Source organism: Salvelinus namaycush, chromosome 19 (assembly GCF_016432855.1).
Source record: "Salvelinus namaycush isolate Seneca chromosome 19, SaNama_1.0, whole genome shotgun sequence".
NCBI classification, from domain to species: Eukaryota; Metazoa; Chordata; class Actinopteri; order Salmoniformes; family Salmonidae; genus Salvelinus; species Salvelinus namaycush.
This window is the reverse complement of record NC_052325.1, coordinates 18,401,336-18,428,728: the sequence shown is the minus strand read 5'-3', so window position 1 is coordinate 18,428,728 and position 27,393 is coordinate 18,401,336. Positions and strand designations below refer to the sequence as shown.

Here is a 27,393-nt window from a genome sequence, read left to right as displayed (position 1 = left end):
AAGCACATGTGTTGTTGATAAACTGCATCAACACCATCATTGTTTTGTTGCATGTGAATATATATACTTCCATCATTAGAGTGGGTATATATTACAACTGAATGACGAACAAGAAGAGGAGACTTCAGCTTTGATCATCAGGCTGTTCAGATAAGATACTGAACCATACAGGAGGCAAAGTGCTCAGGAAAGGGAGTCTGTGATTTAAGTGTTTTTGGTTTTGTGCACATATCAATGGAACTGTACTCCCATTGCAGTAGCTAGCTAGATGTGGTTCTGGGTTCCGAGATGAATGGAACTGAGCCTACAGTTCGCTCTTCAAGGGAGAGAGACAAGGAGCTATCCTCACTTATAGGCTAATTGGAGAGTTCTGTAAACATACCAAGGTGGGAGTTTGTACATCTCAGAGCTAGCTGCATTGTAATGGAAAAAGGGGGGGGCAGATTGTGCATGTTGGCAGACAGGCTGAAGTAGGACTGGGGACTGGGGTTGGAGAGAAGGATAGGGGCAGGGGTGGAAGCAGGGTTTGAATAATACAATGACTTGATATTTAAATGTTCTTGATATTTCAATTCTTATGGGGGGGACCCTGATTTATTCTGGGGGTGCCCAGTCCCCCCCTCACCATCCTGTAATTGGAACCCTGGCTGAGGGTAAGCGTGGCCCCTGTACGGACATGTGCTTGAGGGGGTCACAGTCCACTCATCTCCCAATAGAGGGAGAGGTCTAGTACACACTCAGGCCGTACAACTGACACATTTTTGATGAGTTTGTCCGCACAACAATGTTTGCACAACAGTTGGTGTTAGGGGTGCAACATTCTGGTAACTTAGCCCCAAATTCCAGGGAAAAACAGGGCATTTTGGGAAAGTTATCAGAATGTTGAAACCCTGCCTAGTGGTGTCTCCATAAGTACATCAGTTGTTCAACATGAGTGTGTAGCCTACTAGGCCAGAGAGAGGAGAAGGGAGAGAGGGAACAGAACGGTAGGTAGAGGTACATACATGGCCTCCACGAGGAGAATGCTTCATGTTATCCTTGGATCCGCATTTTGACTGTACGTGACTGAAGTCCAGCTTCTTGTTTAAAATCTGAATCTAGAGGAAATACAGAGATATAATGTGGCTATTTAAATGAAGATGAGGATGGATGCTAGGCTGGAAGGGACGTATAGGCACAGCATTAAGAGGACAGACAGATAGCTATGTATGAAGGCAGGACAACTGTTGATGATGATCAGAGGAACGCTGGATGGAGATTCAGTCGAAGGCTACATGTCTTAATAGTGATGATACAGTATGTCCGTAGATACAGAACACAGCAGGTAGGTGGAGTTCATGACCCTTTCTACCATTACATATAGGGCTGGTAGAATAGGGCATCAGACAGTGACCTTTGATAAATCAGAAACCAGAGTACTGTGAAATGAACTCCAGGTCAAAGGGGGACTTCATTTCCTGGCAAGATTTGATATGTCCCACTGGGCACATACTGTACGTCAATTCAACGTCTATTCCACGTTGGTTTAACATAATTTAATTGAAATGACGTAGAAACAAAATTGATTCAACCAGCGTGTGCCCAGTGGGGGGTTTGTGTTTGTCTCTTGTGTTTGACTGTGTGTGTTTGACTGTGCGTGTGCGTGTGTGCGTATGTGCGTGCGTGTGTGTGTGAATAAGAGGGATCTTGGTAGATGAAGGTACTGTATACCAGTTGGTCTTTGGCTGGCATGGGGGCCCACGTCACACTGTGTGCAGCAGACAGATATAAGGAGAGAGAGACCAGGCGAAGGAGCAATCTCCAGATCCACGACGGGCTGCGTTTGGGCTCTGTTGTGTTGGCCGTTTGGCCCCTGCCTCTGTGTTGCTGATAGAAAAGCAGACACATTATTGTTCTAACTAGATAGGGAGTCACTGTACTGTAGGTAGGTTACTGTATAGGTTTTGCTACTGCTACTGGGCTGGTTGGAAGTACTGTCATGGGTTCTTCGGGGCTGGGATACTGGGATACTGTAGGTCTGACTGGTCTGTGTTCCAAATAGCAACCTATTTCCTATATAAGCTCTGGTCAAAAGTAGTGCACTATTAGGGAATAGGGTGTCATTTGGGATGCTGTCCTAGACAGCAGCACTGAGTCAAGTCTATGCTGGTCATTAGAACCAAAGGTATAAGAAAGGTATCTTTCAGTTGAATGAAGAAATAGCTTTATATACAGTATATCTTTCCCCAAAACAGACTGCATAAAGATGGAAGGCTGCAGGATACACAACCCTGAGAAAGGCTTATAAACTGTAGCTTAGTACTAAAGATGAAGAGACATGATATGAGAAATTCAGAAGAGTAACAATGGCCACTCAAAGACAACAGACTCCCACACACAAGGTGACACATTTGAGATGTAGGACACATCAGCAGACAGGAGCAAGCAAGTGTTGGCGTTTAAAGGGTTTCAAGGCCCCTTTCAAATGCTGAAGGTAGCCCAGCTTGTAATAACAACAAGATGTTCAGCTTGCAACAATGTAAGAACATGAGGTGGTATCAGGTGAATTAAAAGACAACCAAAAAGTTATGTTGTCTGGTAAAGTATATACAGACCTCCTGTTACCTGGACAAGAATCCAAGTCAAACAAGTTTATATACAAAATATTATTTTTAACAAAAACAGTAGCCAACACCAGTGCAGGCAACAAAACAAGGGTTTATCCTTATTCATCCTAGCCAGAAATGCCTCTTAACTCAAATATGTTTAGACAGTGAACGCTTAAAAAGAAATAGCCAACCACAATTCATAACATTAAGAATAAGAAATTACACTAAGATAGAAAATCTCCCCATTCTCCCTCTATTCCAGTAACTGTCTGGTCGACTTCAAAATTATTCATCAGCTTCTCCGACAATTGAACCACTTACAGACACATATAGAGCCATTTCTAAGTGGCTGTCTAGGGTTGTGCTACTGAGACTGCTAAAAGATTCATCATACCTTCCAACCGCTTCGAAGCCATCGAGTCAAAAGAGCCAGAAAACAAATACCATCGCCTCAAAGGGGTGATTCATATTTAACAAAGTCTGTTAGAATCAGTCTGTTAGAATCAGGCACTGTTTGCATTCCAAATGGCAGACAGTGCCTACTTTATAGAGCACTACTTTTGACCAGGGCCCATAGGCTCTAGTCAAAAGTAGTGCACTATAATAGGCAATAGGGTGTCATTTGAGATGCAAATATTGAGAGGCTGGGAGAATTACAGCCTGGCAGCTGTGGCAACCCCATGCCCAGATAGTCACCCCTGGTTACGGGTTTATGTTGTCACTTCCTGTCACTGAGTACAGGGTTATGTTGTCACTTTCTGTTGGAACCCATGTCAGAGACACTTTCAGCCAGCCAGTCACCTGGGGGTTTAGTCTAGCTTGCCACGGTAATTATATAATCATGTAACTGACGGTTATGGATGAAAACAGTCATGAAAATAAAATAACTGTCATAACTGTAAAAAATAAATAAATGTAACTTTACCCAAAAGCAGCAAAGTAAAAGTATGTTTGGTTTACATCTGACAGCCGATATAAGGAGAGAGGAGGCAAAGAAATGATGACACGTGAGGTTGAGTCCGTTTCTGCGGTAACATGGACGGTCCTTGTTTTTAAGCGACGTAAGCCTATTGGCAACTGCACAAGAATGATGTTGGATTCTCTCAGACATTTCAAAAGGGAAAAATAACATTACTTAGGGCTCTCGAGTGGCGCAGTGGTCTAAGGCACTGCATCTCAGTGCTAGAGGCATCACTACAGACACCCTGGTTCAAATCCAGGTATCACAACCGGCCATGATTGTCAGTCCCATAGGGCGGCACAAAATTGGCCCGCTGTAGGCCGTCATTGTAAATAATACTTTGTTCTTAACTGACTTGCCTAATTAAATAAAGGTAAAATAAATTATGGTAGGGTCCTCTTCAGACAGTCAACTCTCCTAACAAATCACAAGTTTGGGTAGACGGGCTTAAAACGCGGGCAAGAATTGTGCTTATATATAGCTAATGCAATAGTAGATACGGCAGTGATATCACCGGTGACGTGCTTCCCATTTTTGACTCGTCCTCTCTGTCCCAACTGAAGCCAGAACTTGTACAGACGTTTTAGCTGGAGCATTGATACATTGCTGGAAGCAAACCGTCTGTCTTGTTTCAGCATGGTGCTGTAGCAAATGCGCCTTTGGTTGCCTAGGCAACGCATCCCATCTGGGAGGCTAGACAGGTAGAGGTGTTCCAGACTATTCTCTAGCATCGATGGTGAGCTACAGAGGGACCTGACAGAGAAAACACCCCCACGCACTCATCCTTTTTCTGCCTCAGCCATTTGAAAAGCTCAGCTGCTACATCTAAATGGGACATTTTTCTCATTCCCCTCCTTTTAAAACCATGACCCAGCAAACAGAGACCAGACAGACAGACTGAGGGAGGACGGAGCTACAGTAACAAGGGAGCGACAGGCTATGAACATGAAGAGGAACACGAAAGACAGAGAGAGGGACAGAGGAGGGAGGAACAGGGTCTGAAAGGCTGGGAAGAAGCCCTGGAAAAGGAACTAGCAGATACAGCATCAGTCAAATACAATACAAGACTGAGGTAGAAAGGGAGGTAGAAACAGAGCATGAGGAGGAAAAATGAAGGGAGGTTAAATAAGGAGAAGGAAGAAAAGAGAGAGGGAGGGTGGATACATCAGGCAACCAAAAGAGGGGCACTAACCTGTCCCCCCTTGGGCTGGTACTTGATGTTGTCTGTGGAGCCGATCTTGGACTTGATGTTCTTGAGGTCTGGCAGGGGCTGGTTGAGGACACGGAGCTGTTTGGGAGTGGTGGCAGGTGACTTGGGAGGGGTGCGGAGCAGAGCCACCTTGAATTAATGAATGAATTAATTGGGACCTGAAATGCCAAATGATAAATTGCTTCCATGATAAACTATGGTCTCATTAGGGAAATAGATGTCTCAGTATGATCTCCTGAATAAACAAAAGCTAAATCATTCAAATAAAATACAAATCCATTTAAAAGACTTAGAGTACTTGCCTCAAACGAGCACAGTACAACACCATTGCTTCCTTCCCAGCTCTATTGAACCGGTTACCTAGGGTGCCATTTCAGAGGTAGACCATACCTTCTTCTCCTGCAGCAGGCTTCGAGAACGGGGTGTGCCAGGGGTGAGAGGGGTCCCAGGAGTGCGGCAGGAGTAGCTGTAGCTGGGAGGAGTCCCAGGGGAGATTGCTGTGGACCCTGGGGTGCGGGTTGTGGTGCACAGCGAACGGGAACGCATCGACTGTGTGCCTGGGTGTGGGGAGGTTACATAAAGGTTACAGAGGTCATATAGAGAGGTTACTCAAAGGTCAATCAGGTTGGGCATCTCTCAGCTTTACTCTCTCCTGGTCCCAGATTTATTTGTGCGGTTTTGTGTTGTCTATGATCCAAATGAGTTGGAAAGACAGCACAAACAGATCTGGGACCAGGCTTACATTACTGCACCAAACTATCGAAGTTGGTCAGATGAAGAGTGGATCAAAACAAACACAAATGTGATAAAACAATGTACTTAATAGAATGAAAGGGGTTAATGAAGCCCAAACTATAGGCTTACTACCACTGGGCACAGACGTCAATTCAATGTCTATTCCACTTTAGGTCAATGTAATTTCATTTAAATGACGTGGAAACAACATTGATTCAATCAGTGTGTGCCCAGTGGTTAACTACCAAGGATGAGACATTCCAACTAGTCATCTCTTACTAAGGATGTGATATTGAACACACAGAGATGAACTGGATGAGACTGGGTGAGACCATGTGAGACCAGATGAGAATAGCTGAGACACTGCAGGACTAGGTGAGACACTGCAGGACTAGGTGAAACCAGTTGGGATGAAGAGGGACAGAGTTAGACATGGATGAGACTGGATGGAACTGGATGAGATTGAGAGTTACTCTATACCTGTCCAACTAGGGGCGCGTCCTGTCCTATGCTCCGCCCTGACCTCTGTACTGAATGCTAGAGGAGAGGATGAGTGGTAGAGGATTAAACAGAGAGAGAGATAGAGACAGAGAGACAGGGCGAGAGACAGAGATAGGACAAGAGACAGAGAGAGAGATAGGGCGAGAGAGATAGGGCGAGGGAGAGAGAGAGGGCGAGAGAGAGCGAAAGAGAGAGAGAGATGGGGAGCGAGAGAGAGAGAGAGAGAGAGAGAGAGAGAGAGAGAGAGAGAGAGAGAGAGAGAGAGAAAGAGAGAGAGAGGGCGAGAGAGAGAGAGTGCGAGAGAGAGAGAGAGGGCGAGAGAGAGAGATAGGGCGAGAGAGAGGGAGAGAGAGGGAGAGAGAGGGAGATGGGGCAAGAGAAAGGGAAATAGGGCGAGAGAGAGGGAGAGAGAGGGAGATGGGGCGAGGGCGAGAGAAAGGCCAAGAGCAAAATCAAGAGAGGAAAAAAAAGGTGAGAGCCAGATCAAAAGAGAAAGAGAGAGGTAGAAAGAGAAAGAGAGAGGCAGAAAGAGAGATACCAGTGTATCAGGGTGAGGGGATGGTGGAGGAGCGCTCAGGAGAAGTGACTTACACGTGGGTCTACGGGGTGCGGTAGAGCCGGAGCTGGTGATAGAGGTGGAGCTCTCCTCCTGGTCATGTGGTTGGTGGTGGGTACGCCGGCTCAGGATAGAGGCAGGCCGCGGGACAGAGGCAGGCCGGGGCAGGGATGACCTCTTTGGGCTCTGCGAACCGCCATCCTGTCAGACACACACACACAAGCAGGCAGGCAGGCACACACACCCACACACGCAGGCAGGCACGCATGCAATGCACACACACACATTTAGCTTAGTACAGTAGTTACAGAAGTTAGCAGAGTGCCTAGCTTTATATATTCTTCTTCATACCCTGCCTTGAGAAAGAATTCATTGTTGTGTTACAGCCTGAATTGAAAAATGGATTAAACCAATTTTTTATTTACAAACGATACCCAATAATGACAAAGTGAAAACATGTTTTTAGATACTTTTGCAAATGTACAGATATATCTAACTTACATAAGTATTCACACCCCTGAGTCAATACTTTGTAGAAGCACAGCTTTGAGTGGTCTTGGGTATGTCTGTATCAGCTTAGTACATCTGGATTTGGGGATTTTTTCCCCCATTCTTCTTTGCAGATGTTCTCAAGCTCTGTTAAGTTAGATGGGGAGCGGCGGTGAACAGCAATCTTCAAGTCTTTCCAAAGATTTTCAAGTCTGGGCTTTGGCAGGGCCACTCAAAGACTTTCACATTCTTGTTCTGAAGCCATTCCAGCATTGCTTTGACTGTATATTTGGGGCCACTACCCTGTTGGAACATAAATCTTCGCCCCTAGGGATGGTGTTAGATGTGTGATGAGCTATGCCTGGTTTTCCCCAGACATAGCACTTTGCATTCAGGCCAAAGAGTTCAATTTCGGTTACATCAGACCACATAATCTTTTGCGTGCCTTTTTGCAAACTCCAGGCGCGCCTTTTTCTCAGGAGTGACTTCTGTCTGGCCACTCTCCCGTAAAGTCCAGATTGGTGAAGTGCTGTAGAGACTATTGTGCTTCTGGCAGGTTCTCCCATCTCAGCCAAGGAACTCTGTAGTTCTGTCAGAGTGGTCATTGGGTTCTTGGTCACCTCCCTGACCAAGGTCCTTCTTGCCCAGTTGCTCAGTTTGGTCAGACGGCCAGTTCGAGTCTGGGTTGTTACGTATGTTTTCAATTTCCCAATGATGGAGAGCACTGTGCTCTTGGAAATGTTGAACACTCTTTAACAGTGGTCACCAACCTTCTCTGAGTCAAGATCACTTTCTAAGTCAAAATGAAAGTCAAGATCTACCACTCAGATTTTAAGCAGACCGGTAGACTGATTGCCTGCATCTGATGTTAAGTCTGAGGGGAGGGAGGGAGGGAGCAGCGGTGAGGCTGACTCACCATCCCTCTAATGAGAAAAGGGTATACAGTCTTCCAGCTGATGGCAAAAAGTCTCACTGCATTATTTCTGCCTCATGCATCAATTCATTTTGTTACTCCTATGACCAGAGAAAGTGAAATATTCCTCAATATTAAGAAAGACACAAGCTAAGCTAATAATAATAATAATGCAAGCTTATCGGAACACTTTGCTGTGCTCATTCATTGCAGCTGGTTGTAGTGCGAGTGGAATTAGGGAGAACACACATTTTATGGCTTAGTAACAATTTAAACATGAACTTACTCATCAAAAACAGCAGCTCTTTGCTGTATTCATTGAGTCTCTCTCTAGTCATGGTTTCAAAAGTTGTGAAATCTCACAGTATCAACTTTGCTGGGCGTTCAAAGCTTATTTTTACAGTCTATGGCTCGAGGAAACTGTGCAGACAGTGATATGAGCTATCTGATTGCCCAGCTGTAGGCCTACAAGTGCACTTAATTTGCTCTGCGGGCCTGTCGGGTAGGTGAAGTTCTACCATCAGACACATAAAATTGTTAAAAATGGGAACACTTTGCCTTCCTGGCACCAGGGCTGCTGAATCAAGTGCACCTACCGCCAACAACGCGAAAAATTACAAATAAATAGGAACACAACGTTAGGTTTTTCACATCAATGTCTGTTTCGACTAGGAATGCCTTGGAGATGGACCAGTCTATCGCGATCGACCGGTTGGTGTCCACTGCTCTATTCAAAAATTATACCCTTCCCCTGATATATGTATGCCTCATCCCAATCATATCTTTGAGATCTACGGACAGTTCCTTGGACTTCATGGTATAGTTTCTGACTGACATCCACTGTCAACTTTGGGACCTTACATAGACAGGTGTGTTTCTTTCTAAAGTATGTCAAAACATTTAAATTAGACCCAGGTAGATTCCAATCAAGTTGTAGCGACATCTCAAGGATGTGTCATAGCAAGTGTCATAGCAAAGGGGTCTGAATCCTTATGTAAATTAGATATCTGTATTTCATTTTCAATACATTTGCTACAATTTCTAAAAACATGTTTTCACTTTGTCATTATGGGGTATTGTGTGTAGATGGGTGAGACAAAATCATTTATTTAAACCATTTTGAATTCAGGCTTTACGACAACAGAATTTAATTAAGTCAAGGGGTATGAATACTATTTGATGGCACTGTATATTGTTTATTGTTATATATTATTGTATTCATTTACATATGTGAGATCAGTTGATCAGTTCAGGGCCATATGCTAACCTTACCGCGTATATTAGTCTGGGTAGTGTGGTAGAGTCACGAGGCCCAGCTGAGGAGGGGCGGGGCCTATCAAGCTCCACCTCCCCCAGCAAGTTCTTTTTAGTGTGGGAGGAGCAGGACGAGTTAGGGCGGGGGGGCAGGAGGGCGGCCACTCGCGTTTTACAGGTGGGGATCTTTGTTAATGGTGGTGACTGAGTTACAGACAGACAGATGGGGAGAGATGGGTGAGAGAGGGGGGGATATGTGTGTGAGAGATGGGTGAGAAACATAGGCTGCAAACCACAGAAGTCATCAGAGGACAAAAAACAATGAAAGTGGAACCAAAACATGACATGTTGTTGAAAACCGACCAGATTTACACATACACTCCCCTACATATTTATTTGGACAGTGAAGCTAAACCTTTTAATTTGGCTCTATACTCCAGCATTTTGGATTTCAGATCAAATGTTTTCAATGAAGCGACAGTACAGAATGTCACCTTTTATTTGAGGGCATTTTCATACATCTCGGTTTTACCGTTTAGAAATGAATGCCCTTTATGTATTTAGTCCCCCCATTTGAAGGTTTCATAAGTAATTGGACAAATTCACTGATAGTGTATAACATTTAGTCAAAAGTTTAGTATTGGTCCCTTATTCCTAGCACACAATGACTACATCAAGCTTGTGACTCTACAAACTTGTTGGATGCATTTGTAGTTTGTTTTGGTTGTGTTATGTTATGCCCAATAGATATTAATGGTAAATAATGTATTGTGTCATTTTGAAGTTTGAGTCAAACAGGGAGATAGCCTACTACATGTACTCGATGGAACATGACGTTATCATGATGCAGTGTGCTGTACTTACTGAGGCTCTGTCCCGAGACTGTCTAGCAACACTGAGGGGCCGACGACCTTCTGGTACACCCACTGAAGAGAGGAGGGGAGAGAAGAGGAAGGAGAGAGAAGGAGAGAGGGAGACAGAGAGAAGTAGGAGGGGAAGAGAGAGAGAGAGAGAGAGAGAGAGAGAGAGAGAGAGAGAGAGTGAAAAGGGAAGCAGAGAAGGAGGAGAAAGAGAAAGCAAATGAGATAGAGAAGAGGGAAGGACAGAGGAGAGAGAGCAAGAGCGAAGGAGAGAGGAGAGTGAGAGAGAAAGAGGAATACAGAGACGGTCTACAGTTAGACATGTGACTTAAAAGTTAGGTTTTAATTTTTATAACCAAATCTCAATTTTTTTAATGTAAATGACATGTTATAGAAACTTACCCCAAACAGCAAATCACTTCCTCATCCTCGTTGTGTAGTATTGTAACCCTGAAAAAACTTGAACAAAGGCTCCAAAAACACCCAAATATGTTATTTTTTAAACCGCAAAGCTCTCAGTATAGTGATCCAGGCCTTTATATGTTGTACACATGAAATTGTGTCATTCCGAACTTTATCTGCAATGTTATATTCAATTTTGTTGCGACTCTAGCGTTCCTTCTACAGGTAAATGCCAAAATAAAGGAAACACTGAAGTAAATAAGGGATACAAAGTATATTGAAAGCATGGGGTGCTTCCACACAGGAAGTTCCAGACACATGTAGAATCTATACCAAGATGCATTGAAGCTGTTCTGGCAACTTGTGGTGGACCAACGCACTATTAAGACACTTTATGTTGGTGTTTCCTTTATTTTGGCAGTTACCTGTAGCATGAAGCTACACGGAGAATGGAACAGCTGGATATGTGAAACGTCTGGAGTCGCTCAAAACAAAATAAAACATTACGGATAATTAAGTGTTTGCCCCAAGAAAAGACAGAACAAATATTAGAGCAAATATTATGGTTAAACTCAAATATACTAATTGGTTAAAACAATATATGTATTTTGGGGATTTTTTTTTTAATGGTTTTATCTTCATAAATTATATTATAAATAGGACTGGTGGAGTTATGTCACACATACAGCTAACAAAAATATTTGGAAATGTCTGCTCTATTCAAAATTACAACCAATTAATTGCAGCATTACCCCAAAAATGGAAGAGGCAAGTGGAAGGGGGAGAAGTTAAGGGACTTGTCTGATGGACCTGCATTAAAGACCAAAATTGGTTAAAGAAAATTGTGCTAGATAAAAAATATACCAGTTTCATTTAAGGACTAAAAATTGACAGCTGTGCCATACAGCTAAATAGTTGGAAAGAGATTTTTGATGTACCCATTCCATGGCACATGGTTTATGAACTGATACACAAAACGACACTGGAGTCAAAATTCAGTTTTTCAATTTAAATTATTTATATAGAATTCTTGCAACCAATAGAATGTTATACAGAGGCAAGAAAAAGTATGTGAACCCTTTGGAATGACCTGGATTTCTGCATAAATTGGTCATAAAATGTAATCTTATCTTCATATAAGTCAACAGTAGACAAACACAGTCTGCTTAAACTTATAACACACAAACAATTATACGTTTTCATGTCTTTATTGAACACACCGTGTAAACATTCACAGTGCAAAAAGTATGTGAACCCTTGGATTTAATAACTGGTTGACCCTCCTTTGGCAGCAATAACCTCAACCAAACGTTCTCTGTAGGTCAGGAGGAATTTTGGACCATTCCTCTTTAAAAAAAACTGTTTCAGTTCAGCAATGTTCTTGGGATGTCTGGTGTGAACCGCTTTCTTGAGGTCATGCCATAGCATCTCAATCGGGTTGAGGTCAGGACTCTGATTGGGCCACTCCAGAAGGCAATTTTTTTCTGTTGAAGCAATTTTGTTGTTGATTTACTTCCCCGTTTTAGGTCGTTGTCCTGTTGCATCACCCAACTTCGCAGACAGAGAGCCTTACATTCTTCTGCAAAATGTCTTGATAAACTAGGAAATTCATTTTTCCGTCGATGATAGCAAGCTGTCCAGGCCCTGAGGCAGCAAAGCAGTCCCAAACCATGATGCTCCCTCCACCATACTTTACAGTTGGGATGAGGTTTTGATGTTGGTGTGCTGTGTCATTTTTTCTCCACATATAGTGCTGTGTGTTCCTTTAAACAAATCACATTTAGTTTAATCTGTCCACAGAATATTTAGCCGGTAGCGCTGTGGAATATCCAGGTGCTCTTTTGCGAACTTCAGACATGCAGCAATGTTTTTTTTGGACAGCAGTGACTTCTTCCGTGGTGTCCTCACATGACCACCAATCTTGTTCAGTGTTTTACGTATCGTAGACTTGTCAGCAGATATGTTAGCATGTTCCAGAGATTTCTGTAAGTCTTTAGCTGACACTCTAGGATTCTTCTTAACCTTATTGAGCATTCTGCACTGTGCTCTTGCAGTCATCTTTGCAGGACGGCCACTCCTAGGGAGAGTAGCAACAGCGCTGAACTTTCTTCATTTATAGACCATTTGTCTTACCGTGGACTGATGAACATCAAGGCTTTTAAAGATACTTTTGTAACCCTTTCCAGCTTTATGCTAGTCAAATAATTCTTCATCTTAGGTTTTCTGAGATCTCTTTTGTTTGAGGCATAGTCCACATCAGACAATGCCTCTTGTGAATAGCAAACTCAAATTTTGTGAATGTTTTTTATAGGGCAGGGCAGCTCTAACCAACATCTCCAATCTCCTCATTGATTGGACTCCAAGTTAGCTGACCCATGACTCCAATTAGCTTTTGGAGAAGTCATTAGCCTAGGGGTTCACATACTTTTTCCAACTTACACTGTGAATGTTTAAATGATGTATTAAATAAAGACAAGAAAACTAATTTGTGTGTTAATAGTTTAAGGACAATGTGTTTGCCTATTGTTGTGACTTAGATGAAGATCAGATCAAATTGTATGACCAATTTATGCAGAAATCCAGGTAATTCCAAAGGGTTCACATACTTTTTCTTGCCACTGTATATATGGGGTATACAACCATCCTAAGAGACAGAATCATTAGAACACTTGTTATGGTACTGCCCATATGTAGCTTGTTTTTGGTAGCAGGTTCAAGAATGGCTGAAGAATTACAACAATTAGCTGGAGCTAAATCTGCAATTAGCACTGCTGGGTGATTTGAAACGTCATAGTCAATCTATCAATAATATAATAATAGTCTAAGCAAAACATTTCATCTTTAATTTACAATCTGTATAAACTATGAGAATAGAAACGTTCTCGACTTTTGTGAAACATCACAACACAGTTGAAAAATATATGGCTTATAGAAACTGGATGTTGTCAGAAATAGATGGGAGGGGTTGAGGGGAGCTGAAAGGTGGCACTAAAAATAATAAAATATATTTTTTAAACAAGATAACTAAGGTAAAATATACTGTGTCCATAAAATGAATATACAGTAGTATGCTTAAGCTGGAAGTAGAAGCCTATTGTTGTCCAATTATGTTAAAGGGAAAATAATATATTAAAATAATATATATAGCAAAAAATATATGGGGGATTGGAAATGATGCAGACCATTACATTGGTAGAAGCCATAATCTATCTACAATATTAAAGCTGATCTACCCGCTTAAAAATAAAAATAAAACATGGTGGATAAAGTTCGAAATGACACAATTTCTGGTGTAAGACGTCAAAGACCTGCATCACTATACTGAGAGCTTTGCCGTTTCTAAAATGACATGTTTGGGTGTTTTTGGAGCCTTTGTTCATGTGTTTTTGGGGCCCCCATACTACACATCAAGGACGAGGAAGTGATTTCCTGTTTCGGGTACGTTTCTCAAAATCATGTGAAATTACAAAAAAGAGGTCTGGACATTTCTATAACATACAAATAGATATTTGGTTGTAAAAAAATAAAACTACTCCTTTAAACATTACAACAGATTGACAGCAACACAACAAAACTCTCCCACACACACACAACAGCTGTGGCTGAAGCACGCCACCCACTCTACAGCCTGTACAAACACAATCTAACTGACAAACTATTGGACAAACAGTTACCCCTCTTCTGTCAACAACTAAAGAAAACTTTGTGAGAGGTAATCTAGCCCTAAATCGGGTACAGTACTGTATAATTACACTGTATTACTGTATACAATGAGGGAATTGGCTGAGACCCTATTCAAGCTGCTAGAGAAAAGGTCTTTCTCCAAATGCTTTGGAAGAAAATCATACAGAATACAGGAATTTGGACTACATAAGTGCACCTCCCATCCCACCCTCTATCTCACCCCCTGAACGATTTAATTAGGGCAATGCAGCAATTTAGAAAGATTCTAGAATAGTAGAGAGCGACTTAGAGTTACAGTACCAGTCAAAAGTTTGGGCACACCTACTCATTCAAGGGTTTTTCTTTATTTTTACTATTTTCTACATTGTAGAATAATAGTGGAGACATCAACACTATGAAATAACACATATGTAGTAAGCAAAAAAAGTGTTAAACAAATCAAAATATATTTTAGATTCTTCAAAGTAGCCACCCTTATGGTAGTAAGTGCCAGGTGCACCGGTTTGAGTGTGTCAAGAACTGCAACGTGGCTGGGCTTTTCAAACACAACAGTTTCCTGTGTGTATCAAGAATGGTCCACCACCCAAAGGACATCCAGACAACTTGTCACAACTGTGGGAAGCACTGGAGTCAAAATGGGCCAGCATCCCTGTGCATTTCCGGCACCTGGTAGAGTCCATGCCACGACGAATGAAGGCTGTTCTGAGGGCAAACGGGGAGCAACTTAAGTGTTCCTAATGTTTTGTACACTCAGTGTATATCTCTATTGTGGAAAATCTCTGTCAGATGAGGTACACCAATATCTGAGAGCTGCCAAACTACCAGTTGCTTGGCAACCACTACAGCTTTTCGGTGTAAGTTTAAGAGGCTGTGGTTACATCCTAAATGGCACCCTGTTCGCTAGTGGCTCTGGTCAAAAGTAGTGCACTATATAGGGAATATGGTGCCATTTGGGACTAATACTGTCCTGCTCTGGGGAAATGCTGGGAGAACACACTTCTTTCACTGTAGTTCTTTCACAGCAAACAAGTTGCAATCATTACAAAGGTTAAAAGGAGACAGATAAAGTTAGGCGAGAGGGTAAGAGATGGAGAATCTGTTAAATACAGAGAGAAAGAGACAAAATAGTACACATACAGTTGAAGTCGGAAGTTTACATACACCTTAGCCAAATACATTTAAACTCAGTTTTTCACAATTCCTGACATTTATTCCTAGTAAAAATTCCCTGTCTTAGGTCAGTTAGGATCCCCACTTTATTTTAAGAATGTGAAATGTCGGAATAATAGTAGAGAGAATGATTTATTTCAGCTTTTATTTCTTTCATCACATTCCCAGTGGGTCAGAAGTGTACATACACTCAATTAGTATTTGGTAGCATTGCCTTGAAATTGTTTAACTTGGGTCAAACGTTTCGGTTAGCCTTCCACAAGCTTCCCACAATAAGTTGGGTGAATTTTGGCCCATTCCTCCTGACAGAGCTGGTGTAACTGAGTCAGGTTTGTAGGCCTCCTTGCTCGCACATGCTTTTTCAGTTCTGCCCACAAATTTTCTATAGGATTGAGGTCAGGATTTTATGACAGCCACTCCAATACCTTGACTTTGTTGTCCTTAAGCCATAACTTTGGAAGTATGCTTGGGGTCATTGTCCATTTGGAAGACTAATTTGCGACCAAGCTTTACCTTCCTGATTGATGTCTTGAGATGTTGCTTTAATATATCCACATAATTTTCCTGCCTCATGATGCCATCTATTTTGTGAAGTGTACCAGTCCCTCCTGCAGCAAAGTACCCCCACAACATGATGCTACCACCCCCGTGCTTCACGGTTGGGATGATGTTCTTCGGCTTACAAGCCTCCCCCTTTTTCCTCCAAACATAACGATGGTCATTATGGCCAAACAGTTCTATTTTTGATTCATCAGACCAGAGGACATTTCTCCAAAAAGTAAGATGTTTGTCCCCATGTGCAGTTGCAAACCGTAGTCTGGCTTTTTCATGGCAGTTTTGGAGCAGTGGCTTCTTCCTTGCTGAGCGGCCTTTCAGGTTATGTCGATATAGGACTCGTTTTACTGTGGATATAGATACTTTTGTACCTGTTTCCTCCAGCATCTTCACAAGGTCCTTTGCTGTTGTTCTGGGATTGATTTGCACTTTTCACACAAAGGTACGTTCATCTCTAGGAGACAGAACGCGTCTCCTTCCTGGGTGGTATGACGGCTGCGTGGTCCCATGGTGTTTATATTTGTGTACTGTTGTTTGTACAGATGAACGTGGTACCTTCAGGCGTTTGGAAATTGCTCCCAAGGATGAACCAGACTTGTGGAGGTCTACATTTGTTTTCTGAGGTCTTGGCTGATTTCTTTTTATTTTCCCGTGATGTCAAGCAGAGACACTGAGTTTGAAGGTAGGCCTTGAAATAAATCCACAGGTACACCTACAATTGACTCAAATGATGTCTATTAGCCTATTAGAAGCTTCTAAAGCAATGACATAATTTTTCCGAAGTGGTTAAAGGCACAGTCAACTTAGTGTATGTAAACTTCTGACCCACTGGAATTGTGATACAGTGAATTATAAGTGAAATAATATGTCTGTAAACAATTGTTGGAAAAATGACTTGTGTCATGCACAAAGTAGATGTCCTAACCGACTTGCCAAAACTATAATTTGTTAACAAGAAATTTGAGGATTGGTTGAAAAACGAGTTTTAATGACTCCAACCTAAGTGTATGTAAACTTCCAACTTCAACTGTAACTCTGAAGCAGTAACATTAAATTACCAAACAAACCATCTCCCAGAAAAGAGAAACCTAGAATGAACATGGGAGCTGAGGAGAAGAAAGATGCAATTCAAAGTAAATAGCAAATAATAAAAGAAATCCAAAAAGTTGAGAGACTGACTGTTCCCAACAAGCACATTTGAAAAATGAAGTCAAATGAAAAATGTATAACAAATGAGTTTATTCTAATAAAATGCAAACACTGAAAATGACAAATTAACTAACAAATGAGACAGAATAAAAATGTATAGATGAACAAAATAATTTAGCAAAATTTAACAAAAATAGAAGCTTCAAACAACTGTAAGGATGAGGTTAATGTCGAGTACTTTGTGAAACTGCTGATGTAAAAAGGGCTTTATAAATACATTTGATTGATTGATGAGATGAGAATGTTCATATTTGCAGCCACATTGCAGATGCCTCCCTGGCCCAGCCAGCGGGTGTGCATTCCAAATGGCACCCTATTTCCTATTTAGTGAGCTACTTTTGACCATGCCCTATAGAGAATAGGGTGCCATTTGGGACGAAACCCAGGAGTGGTTGGTCACCTGTAGGTTTCCTCCTAGCACAGGGGTGGGGTTGGGGCTGGGCGGGACGTGGGTGTCGGACCGCAGTAGGCTTTAACACACTCTTCCGTGATGGAGAGGAGCGCGTCTCTGCTTTCTTAGTCAGCTCAGTCTTCTTGATTACGGCTAGGAGAAGGAAGAGGGAAAGACATAGTTCAAGGGAAAAAAGGAAGAATGTACAAGTAGCATCAGAAGGAAGAGTGAGAGATAGTTAAAGAGAGAAAAGGAAGGAAAGGACATAGTGTGGCACAAAGGTTTGGTAGGACAGACACCCACCAAGAGAGGCTCTCTGAATGCCAGTTAACATTCATCTGAGATCTTAAAGGCTTTCAAAGATGATCATCTTTGACAATTAGAATGAAAGAGAATAACAAAATCTGTCAATTAATAATATATAACTACAAAGTCCTATATAGAAATGTTTTTAATTATTGGTTTCCCAGACAAATATCTAGCCTTGTCCTGGACTAAAAAGCTATTTCAATCGAGATTCTCCACTGAAGTATCTGGGAATCTGGCCCTCTAGAGTAACAAACTGAATGGAGATCTACACCACTTCAAATAAAAGAGAATTTAATAATCTGTCAATTAATAATGTATAACTACAAATAATTTTCAAAAATAACATAAATAGAGTAACAAAATGATTTGGAGAGATACTGTAGTTCTGAACCTTTTTTCTTCTTGATGTCTTCCCTGGGGATATAGACCGTCTCCTTGCGGATGGCTTTACGTTCAGGGGTGGAGACGCACCCCTCGCGCCCCTTCACACGCCCGCTTTTAGCCTTGGGCTTCACTGGCTGCTTTTCCTGCTTCTGCTGCTGGAGAGTCTTGTACTTCTTGACTGGTGGGGCTGGGACTCGGTCGGCTCTCAGGGGTTCGATCTGCTCGGCAGCCATGCTCATGTCATCATCCACATCTACAGTGGAGAGATCTAGGTACAAAACAGACATGGTAAGGTCATCATCATGCAGTTGTACTATGGACACAACACGAAATATGGGCATAACACTCATAACCTGGATAAAACAGTGTTGATGTGTAATTTTGTTATCATGATGAAATATGAAGTCTCCACTGTGAAAATATTGCAATAAACATGAACAGGTATCAGATCCATATATTTCAAGAAACCAGGTGTTTGTCCCATGTCCCTACTTCAAAGAAGAGGCATTACTTGGGTGCGATGACCCTCCCGTAACCCAGACGACACTGGGCCAATCATTGTCGGTTGTGATACAGCCTGGGATCTAACCCAGGTCTGTAGAGACGCCTCTAGCACTGCGAAGCAGTGCCTTGGACCGCTGCGCCACTCGGGAGTCCTAAAATCTTTTTTTTTTTATATAGTGTGTGTTTACTACAGATGGTAATGTGAAGAACAACATGACTAGGATATCAAATTAGGATATAGGCCAAGGACTAGATAAAGTGTATTTTTAAGACTACTTTTTGCTACTACATTCACCACTTTTAGTCTTGAAATCTTTGGTTGTTTCCTACACTCTGCATTTTTAAACCACTTATTATATTATTATTTGTGGTCATTAAAGCATGTAATTTATCTGTCATTGAAACATGTATTATTGGATTATAACAGAGAGAAATCTCACCTTGAGTGTCGACCCAAGAGCTGTCTAGGATGGAGTCGTCCATGGTGGTCTCATCTCTGTCGTAGCTCTCTGTCTGTCCCTCGGTCTCCAGCTGCACCTCCTTCTCTGGGGAGGCATGCACCTCCTTCTCAAGGGCCTCCTCTGAGACATCCCCCACCTCCTCCAGACTAGCTGCTTCCATGATCTCCACCTCCTGGGACTCCTCCTCCTCCTCCTCTGGTGTCTCAGGCTCGGGCGGAGCGGAAAAACGCACGCTGTGTCCTGGCTCCTCACCCTCGTCGATGGTCTGGACTACAGTGATGAAGTCATCTTCTACAGTCACCACTGACTCTATGGCAGCTCTGGGTTCTGGAACATCAATCACCGCTGCTCCTGCCCCTGCCAGAACTTCACTATCTTCCTCCTCCTCTTCCACCTTGTTTGTCATTCTATCCTTCTCAACATTCTCTTCTTTCTCTACAGGCATTGATGGTTTTATCTTTATCATGATTTCCTCTGGTTCCACTGCCTGCTCTGTATCCTCCTCCCCCTCCTCCCCCTTTTTCTTTTCTTCCATGGTCTTCTCTATGACCTCTACAACCTGCTCCTTCTTCAGCTCCTCTTCGCTAACTTTCTCATTCTCTTCTTCTGTGGTGCTCACACCACCACCTGACACAGATGGAGACGTCGTCATGACGTCAATCTTTGTTGGCGTTGTCTGACCTCCCGTCTGTTTAGGTTTCTCTATTTCCGTAACTGAAACCTTTTCTTCTTCTGTGGTGCTCACACCATCACCTGACACAGATGGAGAAGTCACCATGATGTCAACCTTGGTTGGCGTTGTCTGACCTCCTGTCTGTTTAGGTTTCTCTATTTCCGTAACTGGAACCTTTTCTTCTTCTGTGGTGCTCACACCATCACCTGACACAGATGGAGAAGTCACCATGATGTCAACCCTCGTTGGCATTGTCTGACCTCCCGTCTGTTTAGGTTTCTCTATTTCCGTAACTGGAACCTTTTCTTCTTCTGTGGTGCTCACACCATCACCTGACACAGATGGAGAAGTCACCATGATGTCAACCCTCGTTGGCATTGTCTGACCTCCCGTCTGTTTAGGTTTCTCTGTCTCTGTAACTGGAACCTTGTCTTCTTCTGTGGTGCTCACACCACCACCTGACACAGAGGGAGACGTCCCCATGACGTCAACCTTCGTTGGCGTTGTCTGACCTCCATTCTGTTTAGGTTTCTCTGTCTCCATAACAGGAACCGTGTCTTCTTCTGTGGTGCTCACACCATCACCTGACACAGATGGAGACGTTGCCATGACGTCAAGCTTTGTTGGTGTTGTCTGACCTCCCGTCTGTTTAGGTTTCTCTGTCTCCGTAACTGAAACCTTGTCTTCTTCTGTGGTGCTCACACCATCACCTGACACAGATGGAGACGTTGCCATGACGTCAAGCTTTGTTGGTGTTGTCTGCCCTCCCGTCTGTTTAGGTTTCTCTGTCTCCGTAACTGAAACCTTGTCTTCTTCTGTGGTGCTCACACCACCACCTAACACAGATGGAGACGTCACCATGATGTCAACCTTCTTTGGCGTTGTCTGACCTCCCGTCTGTTTAGGTTTCTCTGTCTCCGTAACTGAAACATTGTCTTCTTCTGTGGTACTCTCCACGGAGGAGGCTGGGGAGGGCCTAACGGGCCTGCCGATCCTGTCCTTGGCAACTCCAGTCAGTTGGTAGACGTCTTCAGCATCCACCTCCTCGTATGCCTCCTGGTGCACCAGGAACTTGTCCTTCACCTTCTCCCTGAGCTCCTGCAGCTCCCGCTCCTCCTCCATGCTCAGGGGCCTGTCCTCCATCTCCAGCCGGCGAATCTGCCTCTCATAGGCAGCCATCTCAGCATCTGTCTCGGGTCCGTTGTCTCCTAGCTTCTCCTCCTCTTCCAGGGTAACCGTCACTGTAGGAGTTACAAAGGACTCGGCTGACTTCAGAGCTGAAGCTGGCTTGTCTTTTTGGTTTTCCATGGAAACATTTTCATAGCTGATCTTTTTGTTGTCTTTTTCCTCTGAAGCTGAATCCTTCTGTCCCATTTGTTTGGTTTCTTCTTTTTCTTTGGAACCGGCTCTCTCAGCTAACTGACTGGTTTTCTCGTCTTCGGCTAGTTTGTCTCTGGCGTCGATTTTCAGTTTCTCCTCCGCCATCTTTTCCTCCAGAGCCATAGGGGTAAAGCGCTGGGGCGGGGAGTCAATGGGACTATGGAGGTCAGCAGGGGAAGGCATGGGCCCTGAGTACTCACTGAACACACAGTAACCCAACTCCTCCAGCTGGCTCTCACTCTTGGCGAGACTCTGGTTCTGACTCTGGTCCCCCAGAACCAGGTTAGCCAGGGAGTCGCTGCCAAGGCCTTGGGCGTCCGCAGGTACAGACTTCCTCCTCATGATCTCAGGGTCAGTGTTCTCAGAAGCCAGTCTAGACCTGCTGCCCGCAAGGTCCAGCATTTCAGGTAGATCAGGAGCCATGACTGTCCCATTTTTGTAGTAGTATTTGGGTGGGAAGGGAGATTCTGGGGACTCTGACCCCTGGGGGCTGGTCTTTTCACCGGGGGTCTCTGTTGCTGTGTTGTGGGGAGGAGACGAGGAGTCGGACGTGACTGAGGCTGCTGTCTCCAGGATCAGGGGAGGGAAGGGTGGTGGCTCCTTCTCCACAGACGGGGTGGTGACTGGGAGATAGTTGGCAGACTCCTCCAGACTGCCGCTGGTAAAACACATGATATCCGTGGCCAGTGGGGAGAAGTTTCTAGGTCGTCCATGACCACTGGGGTCCATCGATCCAATTGTAATGTTGAGAGAGTAGCTTCTTTGATCCAGGGCCAGTTTCCCAGGAGACAGCCTACATTCGTTACTCCTGTCCAGTGCCGGTAAGGTCTCCTTTTGATCTCCCATCGAACTCTTCTTGGTGTCTGATTTCTCCTCCACTGACTGTGTTTGTGCTAGCATGCTATAGTTGATCTCAAGGGGTGACGGAACTGTTGGGGAACTGCTCCCTAAGACCTTCTTCTCTTCTCCTGCAGTGCTCAGTTCATAATAACCTTCTGCTTGAACCCCCTTGGATCCCTCGTCTGGCTTCAGGGCCGAAGTCTCGAAATAAGCTGACATGCCCGATTTGTCTTTGTTAGAGTCAGATGGGACACCTTGTCCTTGACCTCGGTCTCCAGCTGTAGTGAACCCAGACCCTGAATCCGTTGTGAGGTTACTGGACTCAAGAACTTCCACTGACGGCTGCTTCTCTGAGACTGTTTTAGGTTCATCCAGTATAGACATTTTGCTAAGCTCTTTGGCTTGGCTCTGGCTGTTTGAAGGTAAAGGGGACAGAGAAGGGGAAGGGGAAGCCATGTCCGTTTTGGGGATCAGGGGTGCTGCTACGTGGACCCCGCTGAGGAAAGCTGGACTCTCTTGTTCAGTGAAGTCTGGGCTGAGGGATCCACTCCTCTCGCTGTCTGGTTTGTCCGTGTCCATCTTCAAGGCTGTAAGTTAAATCTTTAGTAGTTTGTTTGGTTTTGCTTCAACATATGGCTATTAAAGGTAGGATACTTTGTTTTAGGTCAGCCATTTTAACCAGGGCCAGCCATACTATCACAGACACAGGCAAAGCTCTGCTCCAGACTCAAAGCCTGTTTTCACTTACTGTAGCACAATACAAAGATCATCGCGCATCACTGAGGCAGGACAGGAGCATGAGGCGGAACCCATGAGGCGGAACCCACTCACTGATGGACGGAACAATGGCATGGAACGTGACGGAACGTTATGGAACCGGAATGACGGAACCGGAATGTGCAGGCAGCCATGGCGTTGATGGATGAGAAGAACCAAGCAATGAGAAATGGAATTGACGACTTTACATATCTAATAAAGGGTCAAATAATAGCCTTTCTGTCATTATTTCCAGGCTTTATGGAGAAATCCTAATGATTTTTATTTAGCTAAATGTCTGCTTTACACCCTGATTTTTGATTACATATTCAACGATTACCTTTGAGGACAATGTACAATCATCTATCATCAAATTTTGCTAGAATAAGTTGTATAAGTTCTAATTTTATTTCAAGTCGTTAGTATAAGGTTTTTAAGATCAACTAAGACATAAATATATTTCAACAACAGGAAAAATGACAGAATAACACTATTGACACAATATCTAAAAGATGAAAACCAGTGAAATGGCAATAAAAACACTTGATATTGATATTATTACGAAACACAGCTGAATCCAATAGAGAACGAGTGATTTACATGCTATATAAATGAGGCATTTTAATGGCAAACATCACTGGCAGAAAGCCACTGAGCAATGGGTTAACACCAATGAGACATCAATACATCGGTAAGTAGCATCAGAGAAGGGAAAGCTTGGTTGGGAGGATCGGCGACATTTCATTAATACACAGACACGAAAAGCCCGGCCTCAAAAATTGCAGCTAAAAACTGAAAACAAAAGCAAAGAGAAAGCAAAAAGGAGGAATCAGGAAGAAAGTTTTAAAACATGGCTCCTAGCTTTCACCTGTGTTGCCTTGCAGCCTTTAGCAGAGCGTAGCGGGGGTGGTATTCCCTTAAAGCCTAAATTATATTATTGTCTACATACAATACAATAACATGCAGCCTGGGAGAGGAGAGAGAGGACAGACAGACACACCTTCCTCAGGACTCTCCTCCTCCCCCTCAGCCTCTGCCACCTCCTCCTCCTTCTCCTCCACCCTCCCGTTAGGGCCTTCTGGGGCGGCACTAGCTGCCTCTGCCTCCACGAGTGGCACAGTATGGGCCTCGCCTATGGCCTCTGCCTGCTCTAAGGGCTCGGCTGGGGGGCTGTCCAGCTCAGGCTCATCCCCACTCCACAGCTCCTCAAGAGCTGCCGCGATTTCTGCTGCTGCCCCTTCCATCTCCTCCTCCTCCAACATCAACACCTCTTCCTCCTCCTCCTCGAATGTGTCTGTAAGAGCCTCGACGGTCTCTACTTTGTATAAAAGAAGTAGACATCAAGACTACGGGTTGGCAACACAGACTTGGGTTACATAGCTACAAATCGGTGGGACACTTTCAGCTCTGTAAACTGTACTGTATACTGTATAGAATCTATTGTAGACAGAGATAGATGCACTGGTCACAGATGGTGTAGCGTATGAGTGAGTGACATTTCTCCCCCGGTCATGTGGTTTGTTTGGGTTTGGACTGTATGGGATGTTTTGGATCATAGAGTTTAAGCATGCAGAGGCTTTTCTATATATTAAAGATATAAAATCATTCTGAAAGAAAGATAGATACTGGTCCAGTACACTGTTGAATATTCTTGTAGTTTTATTGAGTGCAATTGTGACAGCGTAAACCCAAAGGTCTTCGTCAGGCTATAAAAGAACCCTCACCTCTGTCTGTAAAATCTGCTGTGGATCGATGTTATCAAAATGCACACAATGGCCATAGTTTGTCTCTCTCTGTCACACACGCACCATGCCGACACACCCATCAGGCTATTTCCATTCAGACATACCTTTATCAGTAAGAAAATGCATGCGTGATACACCATAACAGTCTTTTGCCAGCAAAGTTGTGTACTGTAGCTATACAGTACATTCTGCATTAAGTGGACTTGGCCTTCCCATTGTCAATTGAGAGAAGAGCCACAGAAATATATCAGAAATCCTACTCTCACCGCATCCAAGTTCTGTAACCATAACCTGAGTTGATCCGTCAGTCAGCATGTGAGGGATTGTGGGGTGTGGGCACTATGTTCCAAAAGGGTTCTTCGGCTGTCCCCATAAGAACACCGTTTTATTTCCAGTTAAAACACGTTTTGATTTCAGGTAGAACCTTTTTTGGTTCCATGTAGAACCCTCCGTGGAAAGGGTTCTACAAGGAACCAAAAAAGGTTCTACCTGGAACCAAAATGGGTTCTTCAAAGGATTCTCCTATGGCCACAGCCAAAAAAAACTTTCACGTTCTAGATAGTATAGTGTATGCAGAGGCGGAGACAGACAGTGGCTCCAAGGAGAACATGTCCTTTATCACTGTTCTAGGATCAGCCCTGGATCAGTAATCAATCCTCCAAACCCAAACCATTAGAAGATACGAAACAGATCCCCAACAAGCATATCCTCACATCCTCTCTATGTGATCAGCACACACACCTAAAGTTCCATAATTCTATTGCGTCTCCCTAATCCATTCCATGTGGATTAAGGGGCTACAGTATACAGCGCTGCAGTACTGTTCTGCATGCGGAGGATGCTCTGCACAGTGATGTGTGATTGATTTCTTTAACTCTGGGCCGGGGGTGCCTCTGCTCCTAACTCCTAAGCTGTCATGTTGACTATGAGGTGCGAATTCAGATTCTGAAATCCTGCTTAGAGGCAGAAAGATGCTGCTCAACCCAACAGGCTTTATGCGGCAGCGTTACGCTTGCCGTCGCCATGCGGCACGGTGCTCAGGGTTTTATATTACACCAGGCGGCTGGGCTGCTGTGTGTGTGTGTGTGTGTGTGTGTGTGTGTGTGTGTGTGTGTGTGTGTGTGTGTGTGTGTGTGTGTGTGTGTGTGTGTGTGTGTGTGTGTGTGTGTGTGTGTGTGTGTGTGTGTGTGTGTGTGGAGCAGGGCAGTGACTGGATGTGGCAGCAGTGTACAGCCTGCTGGGTCACATCACAGCAGGGGCACTCTCTGCACAGGGAGAGGAGATAGAGAGGAGGACTGATGCCTTATGCCGTCCGCACGCTTCTCGGCCGAAACAGTTTGGAACAGTTAGTGCATACAGTATATTGTGATGACATTTTGTGACGTTTTTGTTCGTTTTGAACTTTGGCAAGAGTTTTTATGGCTGTTCGGGCACACACAATATTTTCTTGAGGCAAGCCTGTCGGTAGCCGAAGACTACGCCCCCTTGTTGGCGATTTGGCCAATAGTAGGGTTTCTTCAATGAAGTGCCTATTGTCATTCGGCCTCATAAATGTTTTCACTTGAGAAATACTGCACCAAACATCCTAGACAGATGCAAAATTGCGCGACTAAGCTCTTCATGGCAAAAACGTCAAACCTCTAAGAAATCTGTCATTAATTATCTTAGATGAATTGTATTTTTAAAAAGTGCATACTGGCTATGGTGTCTCAAAATGGACAAACAGTACTAATGCCGCTTTTTATTCGTTTTTCAAGCGAAAGTCTTTTAAGGGAGTATGCGAGCACACTCGTTCGGTTCAGCTAGCTGAGCTCGGCTAGGCACCAGCCAAACTGAAGCATGCTGACGCCTTTATACAGTCTGCAAGCTGGAGACATAGAGGCGTTGTTTCTCTATAATAATACTAGCCACCTAGCAATTTTATGAAGTTGCCTTTAGCTAGCCCACATAGGTTCCCAATCTCCCAACTAGCCATTTCATGCTATCAATCAAGTTTTTATTTTACTAGGCAAGCCAGTTAAGAACAAATTCTTATTTTACAATGATGGCCTACCCCGGCCAAAGCCTCCCCTAACCCGGACGACGCTGGGCCAATTGTGCACCACTCTATGGGACTCCCGATCACAGCCAGTTGTGATACAACCCGGGATTGAACCAGGGTCTGTAGTGACGCCTCTAGCACTAAGATGCTGTGCCTTTGACCGCTGCGCCACTCGGGAGCCCCAAGTTAGTGTTGCTAACTTGTCTAACTATCTTAGCTAGGATGCCTGTTGGCAAACTTTATAAAAGCAAGCAATAGCTAAATGTAATGAATAAGTCTCACATTCCTTTTAATCTTTTACCCAGATTTTAGCAGATGCAGAGAAGCATATTTAGTTTCTTTAAAAAAAAAATGCAGTCAGGAGGATACAGACAGCTCAAGAGATATGCTTGGATATGCAGAAAAATATACATATTTTTTACATAGAATTAAGCATATTAATTATGGCTCTATATTGCAAAAAGCTGTTTCAGGTGTTTGAAAAGTGTAAAATTGCAGGGGACCAAGCCACCTCCCGGATCACCCCCTCAGATGTTTGCGGTACATGGAGCCCCTTCATCCAGCCTACTACAGAAAACATTAACTTCAGCCTTGATGAGGTGCTAAGTAAGGACTTGTCTTTGTCGACTAATACTATAAGCCTTTTGAAGTTGTGAGAGAGCGTATTAAGAGTGTGTGTGCTGTGTGTCCTCTGAGAGCATGTGTGTGTATTTGCAGTGCAGTGTGTGTGCTGTGTGTCCTCTGAGAGCATGTGTGTGTATTTGCAGTGCAGTGTGTGTGTGTTGAGCTGAACATCGTCCTGTGGATCCGGTGATCTACAAC

At 43.7% G+C, this 27,393-nt stretch overlaps 1 protein-coding gene across 1 annotated transcript in view; it reads right to left on the bottom strand.

The window, feature by feature from the left end:
- LOC120063923 (microtubule-associated protein 2-like) overlaps positions 1–27,393 on the bottom strand; it is a 112,468-nt gene that overhangs the window by 8,926 nt on the left and 76,149 nt on the right. The window contains exons 8-15 of the mRNA XM_039014233.1: positions 19,116–22,616; positions 18,179–18,439; positions 17,446–17,631; positions 10,072–10,133; positions 9,226–9,411; positions 6,587–6,752; positions 5,150–5,316; positions 4,742–4,888 (exon numbers count right to left, since the gene is read on the bottom strand). Coding sequence (XP_038870161.1) covers positions 4,742–4,888; positions 5,150–5,316; positions 6,587–6,752; positions 9,226–9,411; positions 10,072–10,133; positions 17,446–17,631; positions 18,179–18,439; positions 19,116–22,616 — 4,676 coding nt within the window. The remainder of the gene's footprint in view (positions 1–4,741; positions 4,889–5,149; positions 5,317–6,586; positions 6,753–9,225; positions 9,412–10,071; positions 10,134–17,445; positions 17,632–18,178; positions 18,440–19,115; positions 22,617–27,393) is intronic.